Raw genomic sequence first — 20975 nt, 5'->3', positions numbered from 1 at the left:
GATCAAACCATATGTTCTGGCCCCAGTACATTTACCCCTCGTGGTAGGCTAGGGTGCCTCCCGGAAGCTCAACAGTTGGAAATGAAAGCAACCGTCGCTCTCTGCCGTGGCCCCAAGAACTAGTTCTCCGTGGCTCGACTGCCTCTGAACATGGAGGCTCCACTTAGCTATCCTAAATAGCAGCCAAGGGACGACAGTTCCTTCGCGAGCTGTGCCGAAGGCCGTCTCTCCCCCACCCGCGACTGCCGCAGAGCGATGCAGGCCCTCCCAGCTCTCGCCCTCCCGACACAAGCGCGCCTGGCTCAGCAAGGCGGCTGCAGCTCCTTGGCTTGCCACAGGCTGCGGCTTCGCCCGGTGCTGCTCGATGACTAACCGCGGCGCTTTGCCGGGATCATGGGCGGAGAAGAAGAAGAAGCCGCCGCCGCCGCTGCCGCAGGGACAGGTCTGAGCAGAGCCCGGCGGTGTTACTGGGCGGGAGAGGAAGGAGGCGCTCCCCCCCGGGGGTAGGAGGGGATCGGGGAGCCGGCGGTGAGAGAACCTGAGCTCAGGGACCGGCGGAGCGCAGCCTCCCCGCCCAGCCGCGGGGCAAGGAACCGCACGGGGCTCGCCGGAGGCACAGACCCGCCTCGACCCGTCCGGGAGCCGCCCGTGTCGAAGGCGCGTCCAGCCCGGTCGCCACCTCTGGCTCGCCTCTGCACCCCCTTCATGGTCCTCTCCTGGGCAGCGGCTCCCTGAGCCTGGAAGCACCTCCTCTCCTCTCCCCGATGTCGGGTCCGCGCAGCGCCTTGCAGGCCTGGTGCCGCCGCCAATGCGAGGGCTACTCCGGCGTGGAGATCCGAGACCTCAGCAGCTCCTTCCGGGATGGCCTGGCCTTTTGCGCCATCCTCCATAGGAACCGGCCTGATTTGCTGTGAGTACCGGGCGGCCGCCTCCCCTTTCCCCCCCACCCCTCTGCCCTTCCGTGCGACGGGACCAGGCCCAGCAGCCCCGAGCTCGCCTGGGTGGGCAGCCGGCCTGAGGAGGAACGGCTCTCCGGCGCTTGAATGGAAGCCCGTGAGCGCTCCTCCTGGGGATTTTGGAGAAGGCAGTGGTGGGATAAACCCCGGGGGGGGGGTGAAGCGGGCGGGGAGGGCATCATCGCTACTGACGAGAGATAAGGGGGTCCCTCCGAATGATATCGAGAAGGGGGGGACCCCGATTGCCTGGCTTGCTACGTGGAAGGAGGTCTGTTGGCAGCAAGAACGTATGCACTGAGTCACACCCATCCATTCCATAGCTGCTGATCCTATATAGTCATTTAGGTGCCCTCAAGTCTGAACCGACTAATAGCGACCCTAGTAGGCTTTCAAGGTAAGCGAAATATTTAAGGAATGGTTTTACCAGTTCCATTCCTACAATGAGTTTCTGTGGCCAAATGGGGATTCGAACTCTCATCTCCAGTGGCCTAGTCGGTTACTGTATCCACTGCAACACACTATGTCATCCTGTATATCCCTCAAAAACAGGGAGGCAATGAAGGAAGAGAGATGGGATCCACCTTTGATCTCCTTTCATTGAAAACAGAGTTTTAGTAGCTAAGAATAATTAAGGGTGTAGAGAATTTGCCTGATGATAGCAGTTAACCATTTTTAATGGGCTACTTGAAAACCTCTGGGGGTCCTGGCAGACCATTTAATAATTTTCTCTTTTTTATCTTGTTAAGACACAACACTTTCATAACTTATGTTGCAATATCTAGTTTTCCTTTACTAATGTAAGAGTTGTGCCTTTACTGAGCAAAATTCTGAAAAGCTGATAGTAATGTTTGCTAAACTTCAGCTATTTTCAAAGAGGTATCTCTTTCACCATGTATAATCATCATCATCATCATCATCATGTGTTATCAAGTCAATTCTGATTTATGGCAACCCTTTCCAGGATATTCCTGATAGAGAATACTCAGGAGTGGTTTGCCATTCCCTTTTTCTGGGGTGCCCTGAGACTATGCAGCTTGCCTAAGGCAACACAGGCTGGTTCTACTGGTAGGAGGCAAAATGGGTAATTGAACTTCCATTCTCAGGCTCTACCTAAACCAGCTAGCTTTCACTCTTCAAGGTCTTGTGGTGCCTTGAAGACTAACACTGTTTTTAGTCTGAGTTTTGTGAATCACTGTTCACTTCCTCAGTCTAGTTTTAGCTGCTTTCAGCATTCATGTTTGGGTTGCAGGATGTCAAGTCATGAAAATCACAACTATTGTGTTAGAACATTGCTAGTCTGATCATCTGACCTTGATCAAATGACCTCCCTCTGTTAGCAAAACAAATAAAGCACAAGTTTTCTCAAGTGATCTGCAAACTTTCTATAGATTTACTGTGTGACCATAGGTAGTCTCTGTATTAGGTCCTCTCACACCTGATGGTTCAGGTGAAATCCCTCCCACTGTAGGAAAGAGAATTTGTACTTTTTTTCAGGATTGAGAATCTGGATAGCTGATATTCAGGATTATTATTAATGGCTTGGAAAGAGCAGCTTGAACACAATAATTTTTTGTGGGGGAGATATTTTCAGTACTGTTCACTTCTATTCTGCTCGGAGTTGTTGGTTGATCTCCTCTTAAATGCCATTGGCTTATTTTCTCTTATATCTGAGGAGCTTCCCAAAATGAGTCTAGACAATTAAGTTCTGAGGTTGGTTGTACGATAGAACAGTAGTTCTCAATCTTAGGTCACCAGATGTTCTTGGAGTAAAACTCCCAGAAGCCTTCACCACTAGCTGTGCTGGCTGGGATTTCTGGGAGTTGTAGCCCAAGAAGATCTGGGCGGGGGGACCCAAGGCTTGAAAGCATTGCCTTAGAAGATAGACTTAATGAACAACCTGTGACCGATTGAACTACTTCAGGTAGTGCAAATTGTTTGAGAAGTCCTCTGAAAAGGAGTGGATGACATTTGTTGCCTTATGATCGTGGTAACAGAGTCTTCCCCTACCTACCGTCCTCCTGATGTTTAGACTATCATCTTAGAAATGCAAAGCTGGAAGGGACCCTATGGATCATCGAGTCCAGCCCTTGTTAAGGAAGAATGAGGAATCAAACTCCCAACCTCTGACTCTCCAGTCAGATGCCTAAACCACATAACTACAACTGCTACCTCCCTACCCAGCATGGCATTGAATGATGGAAAGTTGAGGAAGGCTGAAATAGTATTATTTTTTCCCAGCCCCTATTTAATTAATTCAGTTGTAGCTGAAGTTAGTAGTATGAAAGTTGACTTTGAGAATGCTCATTGTATAATGCTACAAAGCTGGACTCTACAAAGTATCCTGGGATTGTGGATTTTGACACAGGCTCTAGTGAAAAAGATAAAAGACCCTGATGTTAGCAAAGTGTGAAGACAAGAGGAGAAGGGGACAACAGAGGATGAGATGGTTGGACAGTGTCATCGAAGCAACCAGCATGAATTTGACACAACTCCGGGAGGCAGTGGAGGATAGGAGAAGTTAGAAGTATGAAGAGGTAAAATGAGTGGGGAAAGATGTGCTGGAAAGAACAACATATTGCCTGGAGAACCTGGCAGACATGCTTGTTTGGATGCAGCACAAACTCCTGCATCCAAAAATCAGTCATGATGACCTCCTATCTTTGGGAAGAGGAAGAGGTAGAGGTGTTTTTTCATTCAGTGTGCTTCTTCCTTCCTTATTACTATTTATATATCTGATGTGTGAACAAAGCACCAGAGAAAAGAATGCAAGAATGATCAACATCCTTTAAGAAGAATTATAGACAGACAAACATGATCCACTTTGTTTTTCAATTACTTCAGCCACCATTTTTAGTGGTGAATGGACTGTAGTTTATGTTTGAGGTAGTACACTTGATCCATGAAAACTTGCATGAAAATGTAACAGTTAATATTTAAAGCTGGCTGCAAAGCTCAGTGGTTTAGGTAAGAGCCAGATGTTGGAAGTTTGATTCCCCATTGTGCCTCCTGCTAGTAGAGCCAACTTATGTGTTCTTGGACTGTGGGGAAATAAAACTTCCCACATTGGACAAGCTGTACACTCCCAGGATGCCCCCAGAAAAAGAGAACGGTAAACCACTTCTGAGTATACTCTATCTGGAAAACCCTGGAAAGGGTCACCCTAAGTCAGAATTTATCTAATGACGGTAAGTAATGTGCCACAACAGTTTTTGTTTTTGTTTTGTTTTTGGGAGGGAGGCTGCTGTGTCACTAGGATTACAAAATAAGGTTGCAATGTGGTTGTTGTTTCCTTATGACCTGATTAGCTGCCTGGGAGGAAGAACCGGTGCTGTTTTTGTGGGAACCTTCCATTATTTTGAGTCGCAAGAGTGACCAAATCAAGATTGGTTCTTCAATAAAATAGAAATTTGACAGTGTCATATTGTGAAAAGATAGGTAAAGTATCTTTGTCTTCAGTGTATGTATGTCCTTTATGATCAGATGCCTTCCTTCCCCTTGGTGCATTCCAGTTGTGTTGTACCCCAATGTCTATCTTCCCAACATATCTGGAGAGCTCTGGGTGGAAAGACAGCTGCTGTAGGCAAAAAGGAGATGATTATGTCAATCATGTTATGCTTTAGTGCATCTCTAGATGTTGAGTGGCTGTTGTGGGTGACTATCTGCAACTCTGACTTTTGCAGAAGGCAGCTTGTTCTGTCAAATGTTGTTGGTCTGAACTTCAAGCTAGCATAGCTAATGTTTACGGGAATTGCAGTCAAACAGTGTTAAGAGGGCCACAAGTTATCTGCCCAATTTAAGTGGATTATTGTTTGGATCCTTGATGACTTTAAGCGAGTCTCATAATCTCTAATCATTAACCTCTACCCTCTCTGCACCATATTATTAATAACTAGTTTGAGAGCCACTGTGGTGTAGTAGATGGAAGATTGAAGTAGGACTCAGAAGATCTGGGTTCAGCAACTGAAATTCATTTGGGATGGGATGGCAACATTACATCACTCCTTCAACATTACATCACTCCTTGAGAGTCCTCTTAGAGTCTCCTTTAGTTGTAAGTGACTTGACAGCTTATAACAACAATATTGGCTTACCTTATAATACCACTAAAAGAATACCTGAGATCATGTATGCAGATTTATGTGAGAAGTACTGTATAATCATTAAGTATATTTGATGATAATTGTCACTTCGGATTCTTTTAACTTGAGCATTTGCCACTCTCCAAAATGGGAAAAAATTAAAAATGAAGATGCAATGTCTACCTGGTCAGATCAGCTTCTGTACCTACAACAGCCATGCCACAAACAAGCTTTTACAACTAAACCAAGGCTTTGTCAACACAGGTGAAGAAAACCCAGGTTCTTGCAGGAGGGGTGGAATAGATAGCAGCTGTCCTGTGATATTGCGAAGCAACTGATCAAGCATTATGAGAGTTGTCAACTATTCATATAAATTTTAAGTGCATGTGACAGCTGTTGGGGAGCTAAAAAGCAGCTGTTAGAAGAGCATATAGGCTGAATAAACCCTGAAGCAAGTGGTTCAAAAAATCACTGCATTTGGCAGAGGCAGAGCTTCTTTTTAACAAACAGAAATGACTGTCACATCAAGCAGAAGTCATGGCTGTTAAATATCCTGGACATAAATCTCTTTTCTAACAGATGGTCTAACTAAGCGCTTCTCAGTTAAGTGGAGCAAAGCAGGCTGCAGACTTGACACATAGGACCTTACAAGGACATGGCATGTTAAGAAAGGATTTTTCCAACAAACTGTCTAACAGGAGTGTTGAATCATTAGCCTCTTTATTGGACCTTGGTGTGGAAGCTAGAAGATCAAAGGCTGGGGGAAAATGCCTGAAAAACAGTCCTTTGTCAGATCAAAAGCAGACCCTTTTTTCTTTTAAGCTGTAATTAGAAAGCTGCTCACATTAATAGGATGTGGGTGGGGTTGTGTGTAGGCTACACTTGGAAGATCTTGGAGGTGTTGTTCCAGCTAATCGTTTAGAGAGGTCAAGAAAGCTGCTTAGACCATAGAGAAGTCAAAAGGCTGTTAAAAACCCTGGTTACTTGTGTATTCCTGTGCTCCTGGCTCATTCTCTTAAAGACAGGGATGACGACAAGTTTTTGGGTCCCAGCACCAAGATTCTATTAAAAACAAGCTCCCCCCCCCAGAAAAAGGGAGGGGTGTGTGGGTTCCAAGTCACTAGTCGAGCTCAAGTCATTGAAAAAAAAAGAAAAGAAACGGAGTCGAGTCCCCAGTGCAACTTAAGTCCGACTTGACCTCAAACCCCACAGCTTGAGTCCCCATCCCTGCTTATGAAGATCTTGAGATCGGATTTTTGTTTGTTGAGCTCCTGCTAAACATGACTTGACTGAGAAAAGATTGATGCAACCTGAGTGGAGTATGTATTTAGTGTGTATTGCAAAATTTAGTCTGCATTTTAACTAACTTCTGCTCGAGCTAGTTTTAGGGAGAGGCAGATTGTTTGACTGGAGCTTAAGCTCCCACCTCCTGGCTATGGAAAATCTTATTCATATAACCCTTCTGGAATTTGACAGGTGCTGTGTCTCTGTTCACCCCGAAGAACTAGACATGTTGTTTTAAAGGTGTAGACTCCCCACAAGCTGAATTCTGCCTCATTATCACTTTCTGTGATTCCCTCCATTCTTGCATGGCCCGAGCACATGTGAGCCTACCTGTGGTAGTAAAACAGCATTTCCTTTTATCAGTGGCTAATTAAGGGGGGAAAAGAACATTTGGCACTTCAGATGTTTTAGACTTCAGCTTCAAGAAGCCACAGCCGGTGAAAATGGATAGCAGGAATTGTAGTCTAAAACATCTGGAAGACCAAAATACCTTACTTGTGGGCTAGATCTTGATTAAAGCAGAAAATGACGGATCTCCTCTCTCCTACATTCTATCTATACATTTTGCTATTCAGTGATGCACAGCAACCTATTCTTTGTTATACAGTGGTGCCTTGACTTATGAACGCCCTGACCTACGAACAATTTGACTTACGGACAGCTCTGGCCGCAAAATTTTGCTTTCACTTGCAGCTGGGGTTTTGACCTATGGACAGAAAAAGGCAGGGGAAAAAGGCGGGCAATTCAAATATCTAACTGTAGGTTAGAAAGGGGCTGCTTCTTGGTAGATTTTTTGCCCCAACACTTAGGAAAAGGTGGCAGAGGAAGGCCAGGTAGGCTCCCGGAGGCCTACAGAGGGTGGCGATTTTGGCCCCGGTGGGACCGCACGGTGGTGGAGGAAGGCTGGGAAGGGTCCGGGAGGGCAAAGGGAGGTGGCAGTTTTGACCCTTGCCCTCCCAGATCCTTCCCAGCCTTGCAGGGGTTCTTGGTACTTGGGAGACTGGAAGTCCTAGAATTTCAAGTCAAGGCACCACTGTACAGTACTATACTTTCTACCATAGAACCAACTTTGTTTCTACTATTAAGGGTAACTGCTTTCTGTGACATTCCTTGCAACAAAGGCTTTGGCATTAGTCTCAGCACCTTAGACCTTGGGGCAGTTCGTCATGAGACATACATAGATTTGCCCATGAGCCGCTGCTTTTTACATGGATGTTCATTGGAGTGAGATTTTTGGAATTCTAGGACTTCTACTCCCAGAAGTCGTCTAGAATCCCTTAGATAGACTTCTGGGATTGGGAGAGAAGAAACTAGAAGCTAAAGAGATGTCTTTCCACTGCCATTCTATGCTTCATTCTGCATGCATCAGTTGGGAAGAAAGGCAACCACCCATCTCAGTGTTTCCTGAGAATTGCCCCAGTGCACCATGGAGAGGGTCTTCTTGCGACCCATTAAACTCTAGGGAAAGCCTCTGACTGAATTACCATTTCTAAGGTGCATGAGGGTGATTCCCAGGAAGCAATGAGACAGAGGAGGTGTTCTCTTCTTCCCAGCTGATGCAACAATGAAACAAGCAATGGCAGTAGAAAGGTATCTCTTTTGTATTCTGATTTTTCTTCTCTCAGTCCAAGAAGTCTACCTTGCAGGGGTTCTTGGTACTTGTGAGACTGGAAGTCCTAGAATTTCAAAAGTCCTGTCCCTAATGTTCACATATCCTTTGTCTGTGAAATTTTCCTACTAGTGTGCACATCTGTGCATGCCAACTGTAGTGTCTTTGTATAAAATGTCTAGTCTCCAGAATGTGGATGTACAGTATTTGCTGTGTTTAGCCACTGCCGTATTTTGTTACATATAAGCTAGAGATGGGAGGTGAATTTGTAGTATTTGTACTACACCCAATCTAAAGGGCATTTTTCCCTGCTAAGGGTTAGCGGAGGTTCTTGGCCAAAGTTAGCTCTGTAGCTTTGCTGCCTAGCTGTAGAAGGGGAAGATGGTTTTACTGAGCTAGCAGAATTTAGCAGTAGAGCACTTTAGAGGAGTTCGGCTTCTCTTATCAGCTGTCCTTCCCAGAGCTTGAAAAAGTCACTTTTCTAAACTACAACTCACAGAATCGCCTGGCACTCACCATGGATGCTCCGATTTTGGAAGTCACGGTCAAAAAATGGACCTTTTCCAAGTTCTGCTCCCTCCTTGTGTTCTCAGAGCACTCTGTCCAAGAAGATTAGGTAAAGGTAAAGGTTCCCCTTGACAATTTGTCCAGTTGTGTCCGACTCTAGGCAGCGGTGCTCATATCTGTTTCCAACCCATAGAGCTAGCATTTGTCCACAGACAGTCCTACGTGGCCAGTGTGACTAGACATGGAACACCGTTTACCTTCCCACCAAGGTGGTACCTATTTATCTACTTGCATTTTTGCATTTTGCATGCTTTCGAACCACTAGGTTGGCAGGAGCTGGGACAAGTGACAGGGATTCGATCATATGACTGCAGGTCTTCTGACCTTGCAGCACAGAGGCTTCAGTGGTTTAACCCGCAACACCACCACGTCCAAGAAGATTAGTTGCTGACAAAGGTTGTTGCAGAAAAGCTCTCAGCCTAGTTTGACCTGCTTTTGCCTCTCCAATGCCTGAACTCCATCTACCTTATTCTTTAACTCCTTGCAGGTTCTTTGAGAAGGGCTGTAGCTATGCTGAAACTCCAGCCCTTCCCAATCAGTTGCTCTTCTTATCAAGGTTCTGCTGCAAGAGACCTTACTGGGAAGTGTGCAAACCAGATAAGAAGGAACTTGTGGTCTTTCTGGAATTATGGTGGTAAAAATAAGACCTACTTACTGTTCACTTGTGATTTTTCCTGCCTCTTCTACATAGTTTGTTTGAAAAACGAACATGTAACATTTGTTGGCCTCTATATCTCTTGGGTGCTTCTGCATTTCAGGAATATGTGATACCAGGCATTCTTCCTAGCATGATCTGTTGATCAGGTTCATCATTTTGTAATATGGGCTCTTCGGTAACATCAGTTGGTGCACAGAGAAAGAAATAAAGGTGCAGACTGATCCTATGTCTTTGTGTATGAAAAATTAAGAGCATTGAGGTCAACTCCCATGTAAATATGCATATGCTTACTCACCTTGGTGCTTCCCATTCGTTATGCTGGTTGGAGTTACTCAACAAATTCGAAGAGCATCAGGTTGGAGAAGGGTCTTGTGTAGGATTGCAGCCACAGTCAGATTTTCTGATTCTGAAGTGTGCTTTGTGTTATTTCCAGAGGAAATATGGACAATCAAATGTCATGATTGGTCCTTCGTAGGTTTGGTACAGTGGTAGCGTGAGAACAAGATCAATTAAAAATAAAATCTGTGCACAAGTGTTGGAACTGCTCCAGAGATGAGGTACACAGAAGTGGAAGGAAAAGTGATTTAGCCTCATCCATAATTACAGTGGTACCTTGACTTATGAACTTAATCTGTATTGGAACGGCGTCCGTATGTCGAGAAGTTCGTAAGTCGAGGCAAAATTTCCCATAGGAATGCATTGAAAATCATTTAATCCGTTCCGGCTGTTTTTCGTTCTTATGTCAAGGAGCTGTTCACAAGTAGAGGCATTAGTTCCCATAGGAACTAATGCAAAGCCAGTTAATCCATACTCTATCACTAGGGGGAGAAATTTTTAATTTTTTTCTTCTTTTGACCTAAGATGAACTTAAGTCAAAAAAGGACAGGAAAGGTTTTTTTTCATTCGGAAGTCGAGGCTCCGTTCGCAAGTCGATCCAACATTTTGCGACCGGAGCCATTCGTAACTCGAAATGTTCGTAAGTGGAGACATTCGGAAGTCAAGGTACCACTATATATTACTTGTGTGCACCCCATATGAAGTAGAGGTGATCTTTGTTTTCATCGCAGGGACCTGGACCTGCTTAATGAAAGGTTCTGCTTTTTTTACAAGACAGCTGCAGTGAACGCATGCCATCATAACCTATCACGATGCATGTCTAACAGCACAAGCATTTGTAGACCATGTCCCAGCTTGTTGACACCTCTCCACACAACAAGCTGTAAAGATTTTTTATGAACATTGTCTGTTACTTTGTGACAGCTGTCTGTCCCCTCCCTCTCCTCTTGTCATAGCAGGGTGGATAAAAATTAATGATCTTTTTTAAAAAATCAAATAGATTTAAATCATGGTTGAATTTAAAAAAATAATTTAAAGCGTCAAAACCCACAATTTTTAAACATTTAAATCATGGTTTTTTAAGATCATGATTTAAATCAATTTGACTTAAATCAAATCCACCCTGATCAAAGGCACTACTGCTCTGGATATCAATGGCTTGGAAGCATGACTACAGGGAGCTTTTGCCCTCATGTTCTGTTTATGTGCTTCCCAGAGGTATAGGGTAGGACACTGTGGGAACAAAATAGATAGTCAGAATGGACTAGATAAGCTTTATCTGACTCCTTTGCTCCTACTATATCCCTCATTTGACAGAAATATTTTGTGAACTGACCTGGACTTTGAACCTACTTCATTGGAAATTTTCCTAAGTAACTTGCACAGACATTATTTGAGAACGTGGTGTAGAATGGTATCTTTGTGAAGCAGCAGTTTCTCACTGAAAGCATCTCTGCCATTTTTATCATTGGTGGTCCTGTAACTGAGGTTCCTTTATAGTCATAATTTTCTGCTTTTTGTATTTTTGGAAAATCCATAACTTTTCCTGTCTGTTAGTGTCAAGGATTGCTGAACTATAAAGATTATCTGCTGAGAAGGAAGGAAGGAAGGAGAGGGGGACACTTTGAACTACCTCCCTAATGAGGAATGTCTGTGCATGATCTGATAGAGGTAGGATCATACTGCCTGCTGTTCCTGTGATATTTATATTTTGTTTTTGTTTGTTTTGTGTGTGTTTTTTTCGCAGGGATTTTAATTCACTTTCCAAGGAGAATGTATTTGAGAACAACCGCCTGGTGAGTCCCTGCCTTGTTCTTTATTATTTTGCTTAATTCTGATGCAGTCCTGGCTCAGATTAGTCTCAGCAGTGATAGAATGATTCCACATGTCTAAAAATGTAATATCGGCAACCAAGTACTATATCTGAAAACTACATCCCAAACTTATTCTCAAATTTGTCTTAAGTTTCATTTTCTGTAATGCTCAAAGTGCACTCTGCCTTTTGAGATGCTTCTGCTCTTTCAAAAGCTACCGACAAGAATCCTATTGGTATTAGTGTAAGGTTTCTGTAATTTGCTGTGGCTAATTGTGGCTGCTTGATGGGGTGCCAGGGTGCATCTTACTTGTGAGCCTAGTCATGCACCTGGTGGCATAGCCAAGTTAGCATGTTATGCAGACCTTATGGAAACACCAGTAGAATTCTACCAATATTTTAAGAATATTTCAGTTTGAAGTTACATGGATCCAAATTCTCTTTGTCAGTCTGAAGTCTGGTGTCTGAAGAAGTACATACATACATACATTTTATTATTACGGCATCGAGCCATACAAAATTGAATACATAACTTCATAGACAAGAATGTTCTACAAACTCATACAAGAGGTAAAAATAAAGGATAAAAAAGGGTAAAAAGCTAAAAGGATAAAAAGTAAAACTGCTAAAAGATAAAAGGTAAACCGTTGAGGAGAGTGGCATATATAGTCATACAAAAGGTAAAATGTCTAAAAACAGCTAAGAATGTCTAAAGCAGCAAATATAGCGATGTATGGCCAAGGTCTAAGTGTTGAGCTATCTCGTCTGCCTGCTGTAGCATGCCGCCCAAAATTTCGCTACCAGTTCTGTATGTATGTCTGAAGAAGTAGATTTTCATCTAAGAAAGCTCATGCTGAAATAATAAAATTTGTATTTGCGAAGGCTTTCACTACCAGGATCTAATGGTTGTTGTGGGTTTTTCGGGTTCTTTGGCCATGTTCTGAAGGTTGTTCTTCCTAACGTTTCGCCAGTCTTTGTGGCCAGCATAACAACCATAATAAATTTTCTTCTGCTCTACCCTTTTATTGTTGCCAATATGCCTAAACAGACTACGTTGACTACTTCTTTGGAAATCATTTTTAGAGTACTGTGTGAAGAGCAATGGTAATTGGTGAGGCAGAACTAATAGGTCACTAGGGCAAAACCAACTATATCTACTGTGCTCCCAGCCTCTTCCCTTGCAGACACTGTATACCCTTAAGCAAAGCATATCAGTTAATGAAACTGAATAATAAACATACCTTCTCCAGAACTTCTGGATGCTGTTACGTTTTGACTTGTGCTAGGAAATGCACAGCAACCATATAGTCACCCCTTTCTCAGACCTATCAAACTCACCCTTGAAAAGATTTTATTTTTTATTTTATTTATTTCATTTATATCCCGCCTATCTGGTCGGGTCAGGACCACTCTAGATGCTTATGGGATCCCTTTCAAAAGAAGAAAAATGTATTTGGAGCAGCACACTTGGTTCTGCATTGATCAGAAAGTTGTGTGCATTTCATCTTCTCTTATACTGTACCCCAATGCTCCATATAGGCACACCACTCCTTGGACAAGGATTATGGTCGCAGAGTTTCCAGCCTCAGCAAAAAGGGAAACAATTATTCACTGCAAAATCCTCTGCATTGCAAAGCAGAAATGCTGTGCATGTCCGCTTGAGAGTGGGTCCTTTTGAAGCATGTAGAATTGACTTTAATGTAAGATTGATAGGATTGTGAAAATCCAATGAAGGGTCATGATTCCAACAAGGGAGGATTTTAGTCCGAGACTAACAGCTCATTAATGCCTTATCAATGTGGCACAATAAATTAGATGCTGTACTGTTGTTCTTGGACTGGCATGTCATCACAGGGACTGTGATAATCTAAATGTACATATCACTTAGATCGGTGGTCCCCAACCCTGGGCCTCCAGATGTTCTTGGACTTCAACACCCCGAAATCCTGGCCAGCAGAGATGATGGTGAAGGCTTCTGAGAGTTGTAGTCCAAGAACATCTGAAAGTCCAAGGTTGGGGACCACTGACTTAGATGACAATTTGTAGTGTTCATGTGGGTGAACCCTTAAAGCCCTGTGTGAGGGTCCGCTATTCTTCACCTCCCCCGTCCCAAATAAAGCCGTAGACACATTTGAACTGAACCATTTGTCTTCTTTATTTAACTGGGGTAACGGGATAGAAACGTCAATCAACTTGGGAATAAACTTCTCCTGTTGAAGTAACGGTTCATATAGGGGCACCCAATCTTTGTCGAACGGGTTACTTGACTTCAACGCCCATGGACCAGCCTGAACCTGTGAGGGTTCTTCGGGATCGAAGTCTTCTCTCTCTGTTGTTAGTAGTGGGGTCGTCTCTTCGAACCCTGTGTATCCCCAGGGTATGGAGGTCTCTGCCCCGGGTTGTTCCCAGGGTCCTGGAGATAACCCAGTCTCTTCAACTCCTCCAGATGCCATCTGGTCTTCTCCTCCTTTTCTCTCTCTACCCTTCTCTTCTCCTCCACTAATTTCCTACGCCACTCTCGGGTCTCTCTTTCTCCCCAATAAGAGGGCCGGACTCTAGCCTCATTCCTCCTCCTCTCCTCTGCCTCCTGTTTAGTCAGGCAGACTTGTTCCCATTTACCCGACCAGGGGTCTTGGATAGATACCCACTCCCATCCACTCTCTTCCCCTGCCGTCCGGTAACTGACTTCCCCGGCTGCTCCCTCCTCAGGGTCCTTCGTCCCCCTCCCTGCCCAGACCCGAGGAGTCTGGGTAGATATGCTTAACCCCTTCACTCCCTTCTCCAAGTCTACTGTATCTACGGACTGGTGTAACATCCGGGGTGGGAATGGCTTGGGAGCTGTCTGCGTGCCCACGGAGGCTTTGGGGCGAGACGGCACTCCTAGCATCACCTCTCTACCCGGTTCACGGGTATCACACCCTGTTGTTGGTGGTGTTGTCATTGTCGTTATCCAAGTTCTGCAGCTCAGTCCTTAAATTCTGACAAGAATACTCCTTTTTCATCTTACTTACTTGCAGCATTTTTATTCCACCTTTCCACTGGAATTAGCATTCACTGTGGTTAATGGACATCATTAAAAACAAAGAACTATTAAAACAATTGTATAATCAAAACAGTTTAAAAGGCTGGACTGGAAAAAAGCCCTTCATAATCTTCCTAAAAGGAGTGAGGATGGACACAGTGTGCACCTCCAGTGGGAATGCATTCCACAATCTGAGAGCGACATGTGCAGTTAGATGGACCTCTGCAACTGTTGGTGTTCTCAAGAGAGCTTTTTCTTGGGATTTTGGAAGCCAAGTAGGTTCATAATGAGACAGGTGGCCTCTAAGATGGCTTTTAGGGCTTTCAAGATCTAAACTGAGTCCAGCATCTTAGCGGAGCTCTCAGTTATCTGCAGTATTTGGAAATGTGCATTTTTTATTTGGAGCTCCCCAGCATGGGATTCTGGGAGTTAATTAAAGTCCAAAAAGTAATGTTTCCAACCTCTGGTTATCTCTAATGGACAAGATATGTGGACTGTGATGAGCTATCATTTTGATGTTTCTGAGACGTAGATGAGATTAATACAGGATAGGAGATTTATGTTTTATGGGAGGCCTAGATGAAGGAGAAAATAAAGAGTATAGCAAAGGTTTTATGAATTAATCTGTGTAATTGATTTAAGTCATCCTCTGTACTTGCTGATTTAACCTGTTCTGGTCATCTGTTGCTTCAGTTAGTTCTCTGAGCAATTTCTAGCAGCTGGGGAAAGGGTGGACAGTGGGGGTGCAACAATCTGGCAGGCCTTTCGTGGGTGGGTTGAGGATTAATTCACACTTCCCAATTCAGACTCTGCTATGAATTCAGCGGGTAAGAAGTTTTTCTTCACTTGCTTTTTATTTTTCAAAAAAAGAAAAAGAAAAAAAGGAATGCCCAGAGGGCCTGATTCTGTGTAGTAGAGCAGAAGATTTGGTATTGGGTGGCAAACCTGCAGCCCAGTGGAAACACCTACCTATAGCAGTGAAAGAAGATGCTTAGATTTTCCTTTGCGGACAGTCTGAGATAGCAAGCAAGTGTAAATAATAATCTTGGCTGGATAGAGTAGCACTGATGTAATTGCAGAGTTGTGGCTGGGGATGAGCTAGTTCTGAGGTAACTCTTGTGTTTCCAGTCTGATGGAAAAGCAAAATGTTGTGTTGCCATTTTCATGCATTCATGAGGTCTTTCAGAAGTCTCCTTGATGTGTTCCACATCACCAAGATTGTGACACTGTAGTTTCTGTGCCATGTTTGAAATCCTGTCCATGGCTACATGGGACTATGGGGTGTCTCCTAGATGCACTCTCCTATAGTGTTATTTTTATTCACGTATATTTAATATCTCCCAGTTTCCTTTCCATACATATTTTGCCAGGTTTTTATTTTATTGATTGAAGCATTTATTTATTTGATATTGGCTGCTTTGCTATCTTGCCTTTGAAGCAAGAAAAACAAACAATATGTGTTGATCACAACATGATCTGTGATTTAATATCACAGTAGCATTCTCAAACTGTGAAGGAAGGTGACTCAATGAAGGTTGCTGAGTGAGTCTGTGGCGCAGCTGAGAGTTGGTCAGAGCCCAGCATGCTGTCTAATAGTCCCTGTTCTCATGTGACCTATTATCTCTCTTAATTCCACTTTTTTTGTTTGTCTCCTGCTAATTGTTCATGACTGGGGAAAAAAAATCAGAAAATCAGCTTGCTGAAGTTATTTCATTTTGTCGATATTCATCTTGCATTGATGGGGGTGTTATTGCTGCTAACTTTTCAGTTCAAATGGGGTTAATTTGCTCAACATTTTCTGAAAGCGTTTTTTTCCCCCCTGCAGAAATTTGTGGGGCCATTGGACAAACTGAGATGGTGGGAGGGAAAAGGAGGCGTTTTGAGGTGCATGGCCACATCTCAAAGGACTGAAGAGGGTCGAGGAAAAAGACAGGATGTTGTCAGAGAGGAAGACAATTCTTTAATAATAGCTTTAATCTGTGTGACCTGTTTATTATGATGATGTTCTGCATTTCCTAACAGCAAAAACTCAAGGCAGTGAGCATGATTTTCCTTTCCATTTTATACTGACTACAGGCTGAGAGCTGTTGATTGACCTCATATCAGCCAGTGAGATTTTGTGGCTAAATGGGGATTTGAACCAGTATCTCCCTGGTCCTAATCCAACACTTTAACGATTAAATAGTGGCTTTCTGATTTGTGAGTAAATGTTTTCATCCAACTGCAGCAATCTATATGTGGAAATATATTTCTATGTATAGATTTGCAGTGTAGCAAAAGCTTAGACTGCTCCTATTCAGTAGATTGCTCCTAGGAGAACATGTTTTAAAATATGTGAAGGGATGTCTTTCTGTAACAATTGAGGATGATTTTCAGAGCAAATTGGGATGTTTTCTTGTATTATTTATACAGTACAATATATGGTAAATGAAATAATGGGAGGAGATTGTAGAAATGACATATCACTGAGACATGGAGCCAACACAAGAGTGTTAGAGGAAGTCCATTTCCCAGATCAGTAGAGGGTTTGCCCAAGGACTATCTTGGGGCAGGTGCACTGACTTGTGAAGAACACTGTGTACAAACATTAGAAGAGAACAACCATCCTTCCATTTCAAAAGTGTCCAAAAGGGAAAGAGGTGATACGATGTCACAGGATCCTAGTGTGCATCAACCTGGTTGGTTCCTTCTTTTTCACTATAAATTTTCCCTTGTTGCTACTTTCGGAGCTTGGAAAATATGTATGGTTATATTTTAATGTATAAAATGTTTGGTCTCAAATTCTAAGAATTCTGCAGATGGCATGGTGAGCTCTATGCTGGCTGGGAGATTCTGGGATATGTACTATAACAAGGCAACTTTTCCAAAGTTCTCGCGTTCATGTATGATTTTATGTCTGTTTATGTCAACTTTGGCTTCTGAAGTGTTTTCCTTTTTTAGGCATTTGAGGTGGCTGAGCAGGAGCTGGGGATCCCTGCTCTGCTGGATCCCAGCGACATGGTCTCCATGAAGGTCCCTGACTGCCTCAGTGTCATGACTTATGTGTCTCAGTATTACAACTATTTTAATAACCCCAGCCAAGGTGAGAGCTCCATGGTGATGCTACCCTACTTGATACCATCAACTCTGACTTACCTTGAGGAAAATGTTTTGCTTTTTATTTAGATTTGGCTAATTTGCCCTTCTCTGATTTGCACTGGGTTAAGGAAACTGTGTGTGTGTGGGGGGGAGAGATTCCTCCAGCTGCTTTCATGCTCCAGGATGCGGTGCCAGTCAGAGCTGAGGAAGCTCAGGTGTGCTACTGGGGCATCCATCAATAGGTATGGATGCTTGCTTCTTATGATACGTAGATGCCTAATAGTAATAATAATGTACTGTCAGATCAATTCTGACTTATAGTGATCCTTTTCAGGGTTTTCTAGGTAGAGAGAACTCAAAAGTAGTTGACCATTTCCTTCTGGAGTTGCCCTGGGACTGTGCAGCTTTCCCAAGGCTACACAAGCACAGTGTGGAATCGAACTCCCAACCTCTGGCTCTGCCACCAGATACCTAAACTGCTGATCTAAGCAGGGTATTCATTGACTGATTGATATTTACAGTGGCAAGTCTCCTTGAAGCCTAGGCTGTCAAGGAGACATGAGAATAACAGCAACAAAAATCAAGAAAATCAGCCACTCCAAAGGCACATAATATAGTGCAGTAACGAGGTTTTATTCTGTTCCAGATTTCAGAATAGAGCATCAGAGCATAAGCTGTAAGATATAATCAGAGAAGCAGGTTAAAATGCTTGAATGAGTGAAACAGGGTTTGTCTGGTGCCAAAAGCTCAACAAGGAAAGCACAGGGTAAAATGCTGTGGAGAAGACATGTCAATTCTACAGTGGAGATGAAGAGATTATTCTATCATCAAAAAAGCCAGCTCAGAGCCAGGAAGATGGCACCCTGCAATGGAGGCACGGAGTTTAGAGGGATACAGATCTTGGTGGACTCAAAATGTATGTTCTCCAAATGTGCAAATACCCAGAACATTGCAGTTTCAAGAATTCCAGCAGCCATGCTGGCTGAATTATTCCTGGGTTCCCTATAGGGAGACAGGCAGCATATAAATAATATGAATAAATAAATGGATGACAACTTCCAGAATATATGTGTATTCCAGATATTGTCTTCCAAAACTTACTTTCTAAGGCTCTGCTTGGAATTCCCTATGGCTTTAATGCTCTTATGCTGCTCACTGCATAGACAAATTTAGGTGATCAACACATGAGCTCTGAAGTATAAGAGAACTAGGACAAATCTTGGAGGAGGAAAAAGCATGCAATCTTTGCATGCCAGCCCCCAATTTTTGTTTCTTCCACTGTAAGTTAGTAACAAAGTAAGGATAGTCTCAAAGTGTGAGAAGCTAGTTCATTCTGTTGAGCCTTGGAAAACCAGGGACTCTCTACATCATCTTTTCTTCTCTGATTTCCAGTTCTGTGATAGGTTGATCCTGTTTTTTCCCCCCTGTCTTTGCAGCTCGGATCCCCCCACCCATGAAGCGCCCAGTGGTTGCGTCCTCACCCATACAGCCTACTCAGGGGCCTGTGGCTGTACTGGAGACCACCACGTCAGCACCCCAGGTACCTAGCCTGCTAAGAACCAGGGCACATAAATTCGGTAGATCTCTAAAAGCTGCCTCTAGTTCTGGCTTCTGAACTGATACACTCCAAAACAGAGTGATTCAAAACAGACGGTGTTGCTGATTTTATTTTGATTGTATGATTTCTTCTCTCTCCTCATCAGCTCACTGTTCGTATTTTGTATTTATAATGTCTTGTACACCACCCAGAGAAATAAAGGTAGCAAAGCAATCTGAAAGTGCAGTCAGCCCATCAGTCAATCAGTAATCAATGGTTCAACATCTGAGAGGGTGTGGTGGGCAGGGTTGACCATATGTGTTGTGTTTGTACCTGACAAAACTAAATGCAGCCCTTGTGCTCACTAGGAGCTTGATAAAGATCATGTTTGTGCTGTCTGCAACTATAAAAATGTGGGAGTTATTAGAAGTCATGCATGGTGCATACATGGTACAGGCATGGCACAGAGCTAAATAGGGGCAGTGGAGATGATCAGAGTTTGATATCTGGCACATCTAGAGGCTCACAAGGTTAGGGAAGACATGACTGGAGCCTCAGTATTCTTTGGTTTGTGAAGTCAGGATTGCGGTTCTGTTTTACTAAACAAGCCTCTCTACACTGGTGTGCTCTAAATGTTTTCGGACTGATGCCTGTCAGCTTCAGCCAGTCTGACCAAATGTCAGAGATTCAGGGATCTGAAGTTCAAACCATCTGGGGAGCCCCAGGTGGGGGAAGGCAGTACAAGACTGAGGCCTGTTAAGGCTTAAGGCAACAATGGACAACATGCCTCTCCCCTCCATCCCATGTTGATAGACTGTAGGTCCCATTCGCCTTAGCCAGAATAGCCAATGATTACAAATAATGAGTGTTGCTACTACTCCAACCTTGGAAGCATTTTTACCCCAGCTTCTTGTTACCTCAGGATGATGTTGCCGAGGGCCTGGCAGAGCAACCTCAGCGTACCACGCTTAGCAGCACATGTGCAGCTTGCCAGCAACACGTTCACCTGGTGCAGCGCTATCTGGCTGATGGAAAACTCTACCATCGCCAGTGCTTCCGGTAAGCATTTCTGACCCAAGTCCCTTGAAAACAGGTACTGTCCACCTGCTCTCTGTAGGCCCAGCCTTCCTGACCAGGCACGGTCTTTTTATCATGCTGAATCATGAACACATATTGCCCTCATATTTTGTTTTGGTCGCGTTACAGCTGATACTTTGTTATCAAAATATGTGGCCTGCTTTCCATATTAGCCACATTTTGTGGTGGAGGCAAAGGTTGGGGAAGGACGGGATCCGTGTGCGGGGAAGGCGGGGCACCCCCCATGCTCGTGTGAATGGGTGGGGGGCACGGGGGCACGCCTGAACGGGCGGGGGGCGCTTGTGGGGGTTCTCACACATATGTGAAGGGTGGGGCGCATGTGCAAAGGGCTGGGGGTGCTTGTGCAGTTATGCATATGCGCGAAGGGGCTGTGCGGGGGGGGGAGTGTGTGCGTGCAGGGGTGGGTGGGAGATCTGTCTCCGCAGCCCAGTCTGGACCAGGCCATGGACCAGCACTGGACCGCAGACTGGGGGTTGGGGACCCCTGACCTAGAAGGACTGAATTGCAGATCTGTTTTCTTGGGGAAAGGGCACCCTTTCTAGACCAGCTTTCATTGTTTTAGTTTATGCACTTCCACTCTGGGGAAAAAATGTGTGCTCATATTATGCCTGCTCATTGATGTCATTAAAAAGTGAAACATAAGATGTATCAAATCTGCCTTTGGATATATTTTTATGCAGAGAGCTAGTCTCTGGCTCCAGAAACCTTGGCACAGGAATAATTACGTAGGAATGAAGAAGAACGTTAACCCCCTGCTGAAGGGCAGTTGAGACAGGCGTAAGACGGGATGGAAATGCTACTTGGCTGGTTGATAGTTCTACTCATGGGGTGCTGTGTTTTCTACCAAAATCCCCAGTACATACACAGATATGTGGTTGCCACTTTCTAGAAAGTCAGGGAAATGGAAATTGGTCAGGGAAAGTCAGGGAAATTGTGAT

At 44.0% G+C, this 20975-nt stretch overlaps 1 protein-coding gene across 2 annotated transcripts in view; it reads left to right on the top strand.

Moving 5' to 3' along the window:
- Nucleotides 1-534: 534 nt before the first annotated feature.
- MICALL1 (MICAL like 1) overlaps nt 535-20975 on the top strand; it is a 39864-nt gene continuing 19423 nt past the window's right edge. Inside the window, exons 1-5 of one of the 2 annotated variants that reach the window (XM_078376163.1) lie at nt 535-910; nt 11237-11285; nt 17265-17406; nt 18839-18942; nt 19862-19998. In XM_078376163.1, coding sequence (XP_078232289.1) covers nt 765-910; nt 11237-11285; nt 17265-17406; nt 18839-18942; nt 19862-19998 — 578 coding nt within the window. In that variant the 5' untranslated portion in view covers nt 535-764. The remainder of the gene's footprint in view (nt 911-11236; nt 11286-17264; nt 17407-18838; nt 18943-19861; nt 19999-20975) is intronic. The other variant, XM_020787732.3, reaches the window with a different exon arrangement.

The sequence above is a fragment of the Pogona vitticeps genome, chromosome 5, assembly GCF_051106095.1.
Source record: "Pogona vitticeps strain Pit_001003342236 chromosome 5, PviZW2.1, whole genome shotgun sequence".
NCBI lineage: Eukaryota > Metazoa > Chordata > Lepidosauria > Squamata > Agamidae > Pogona > Pogona vitticeps.
Note: the sequence above shows the minus strand (reverse complement) of the source record. Positions and strands in the feature narration are given on the sequence as shown.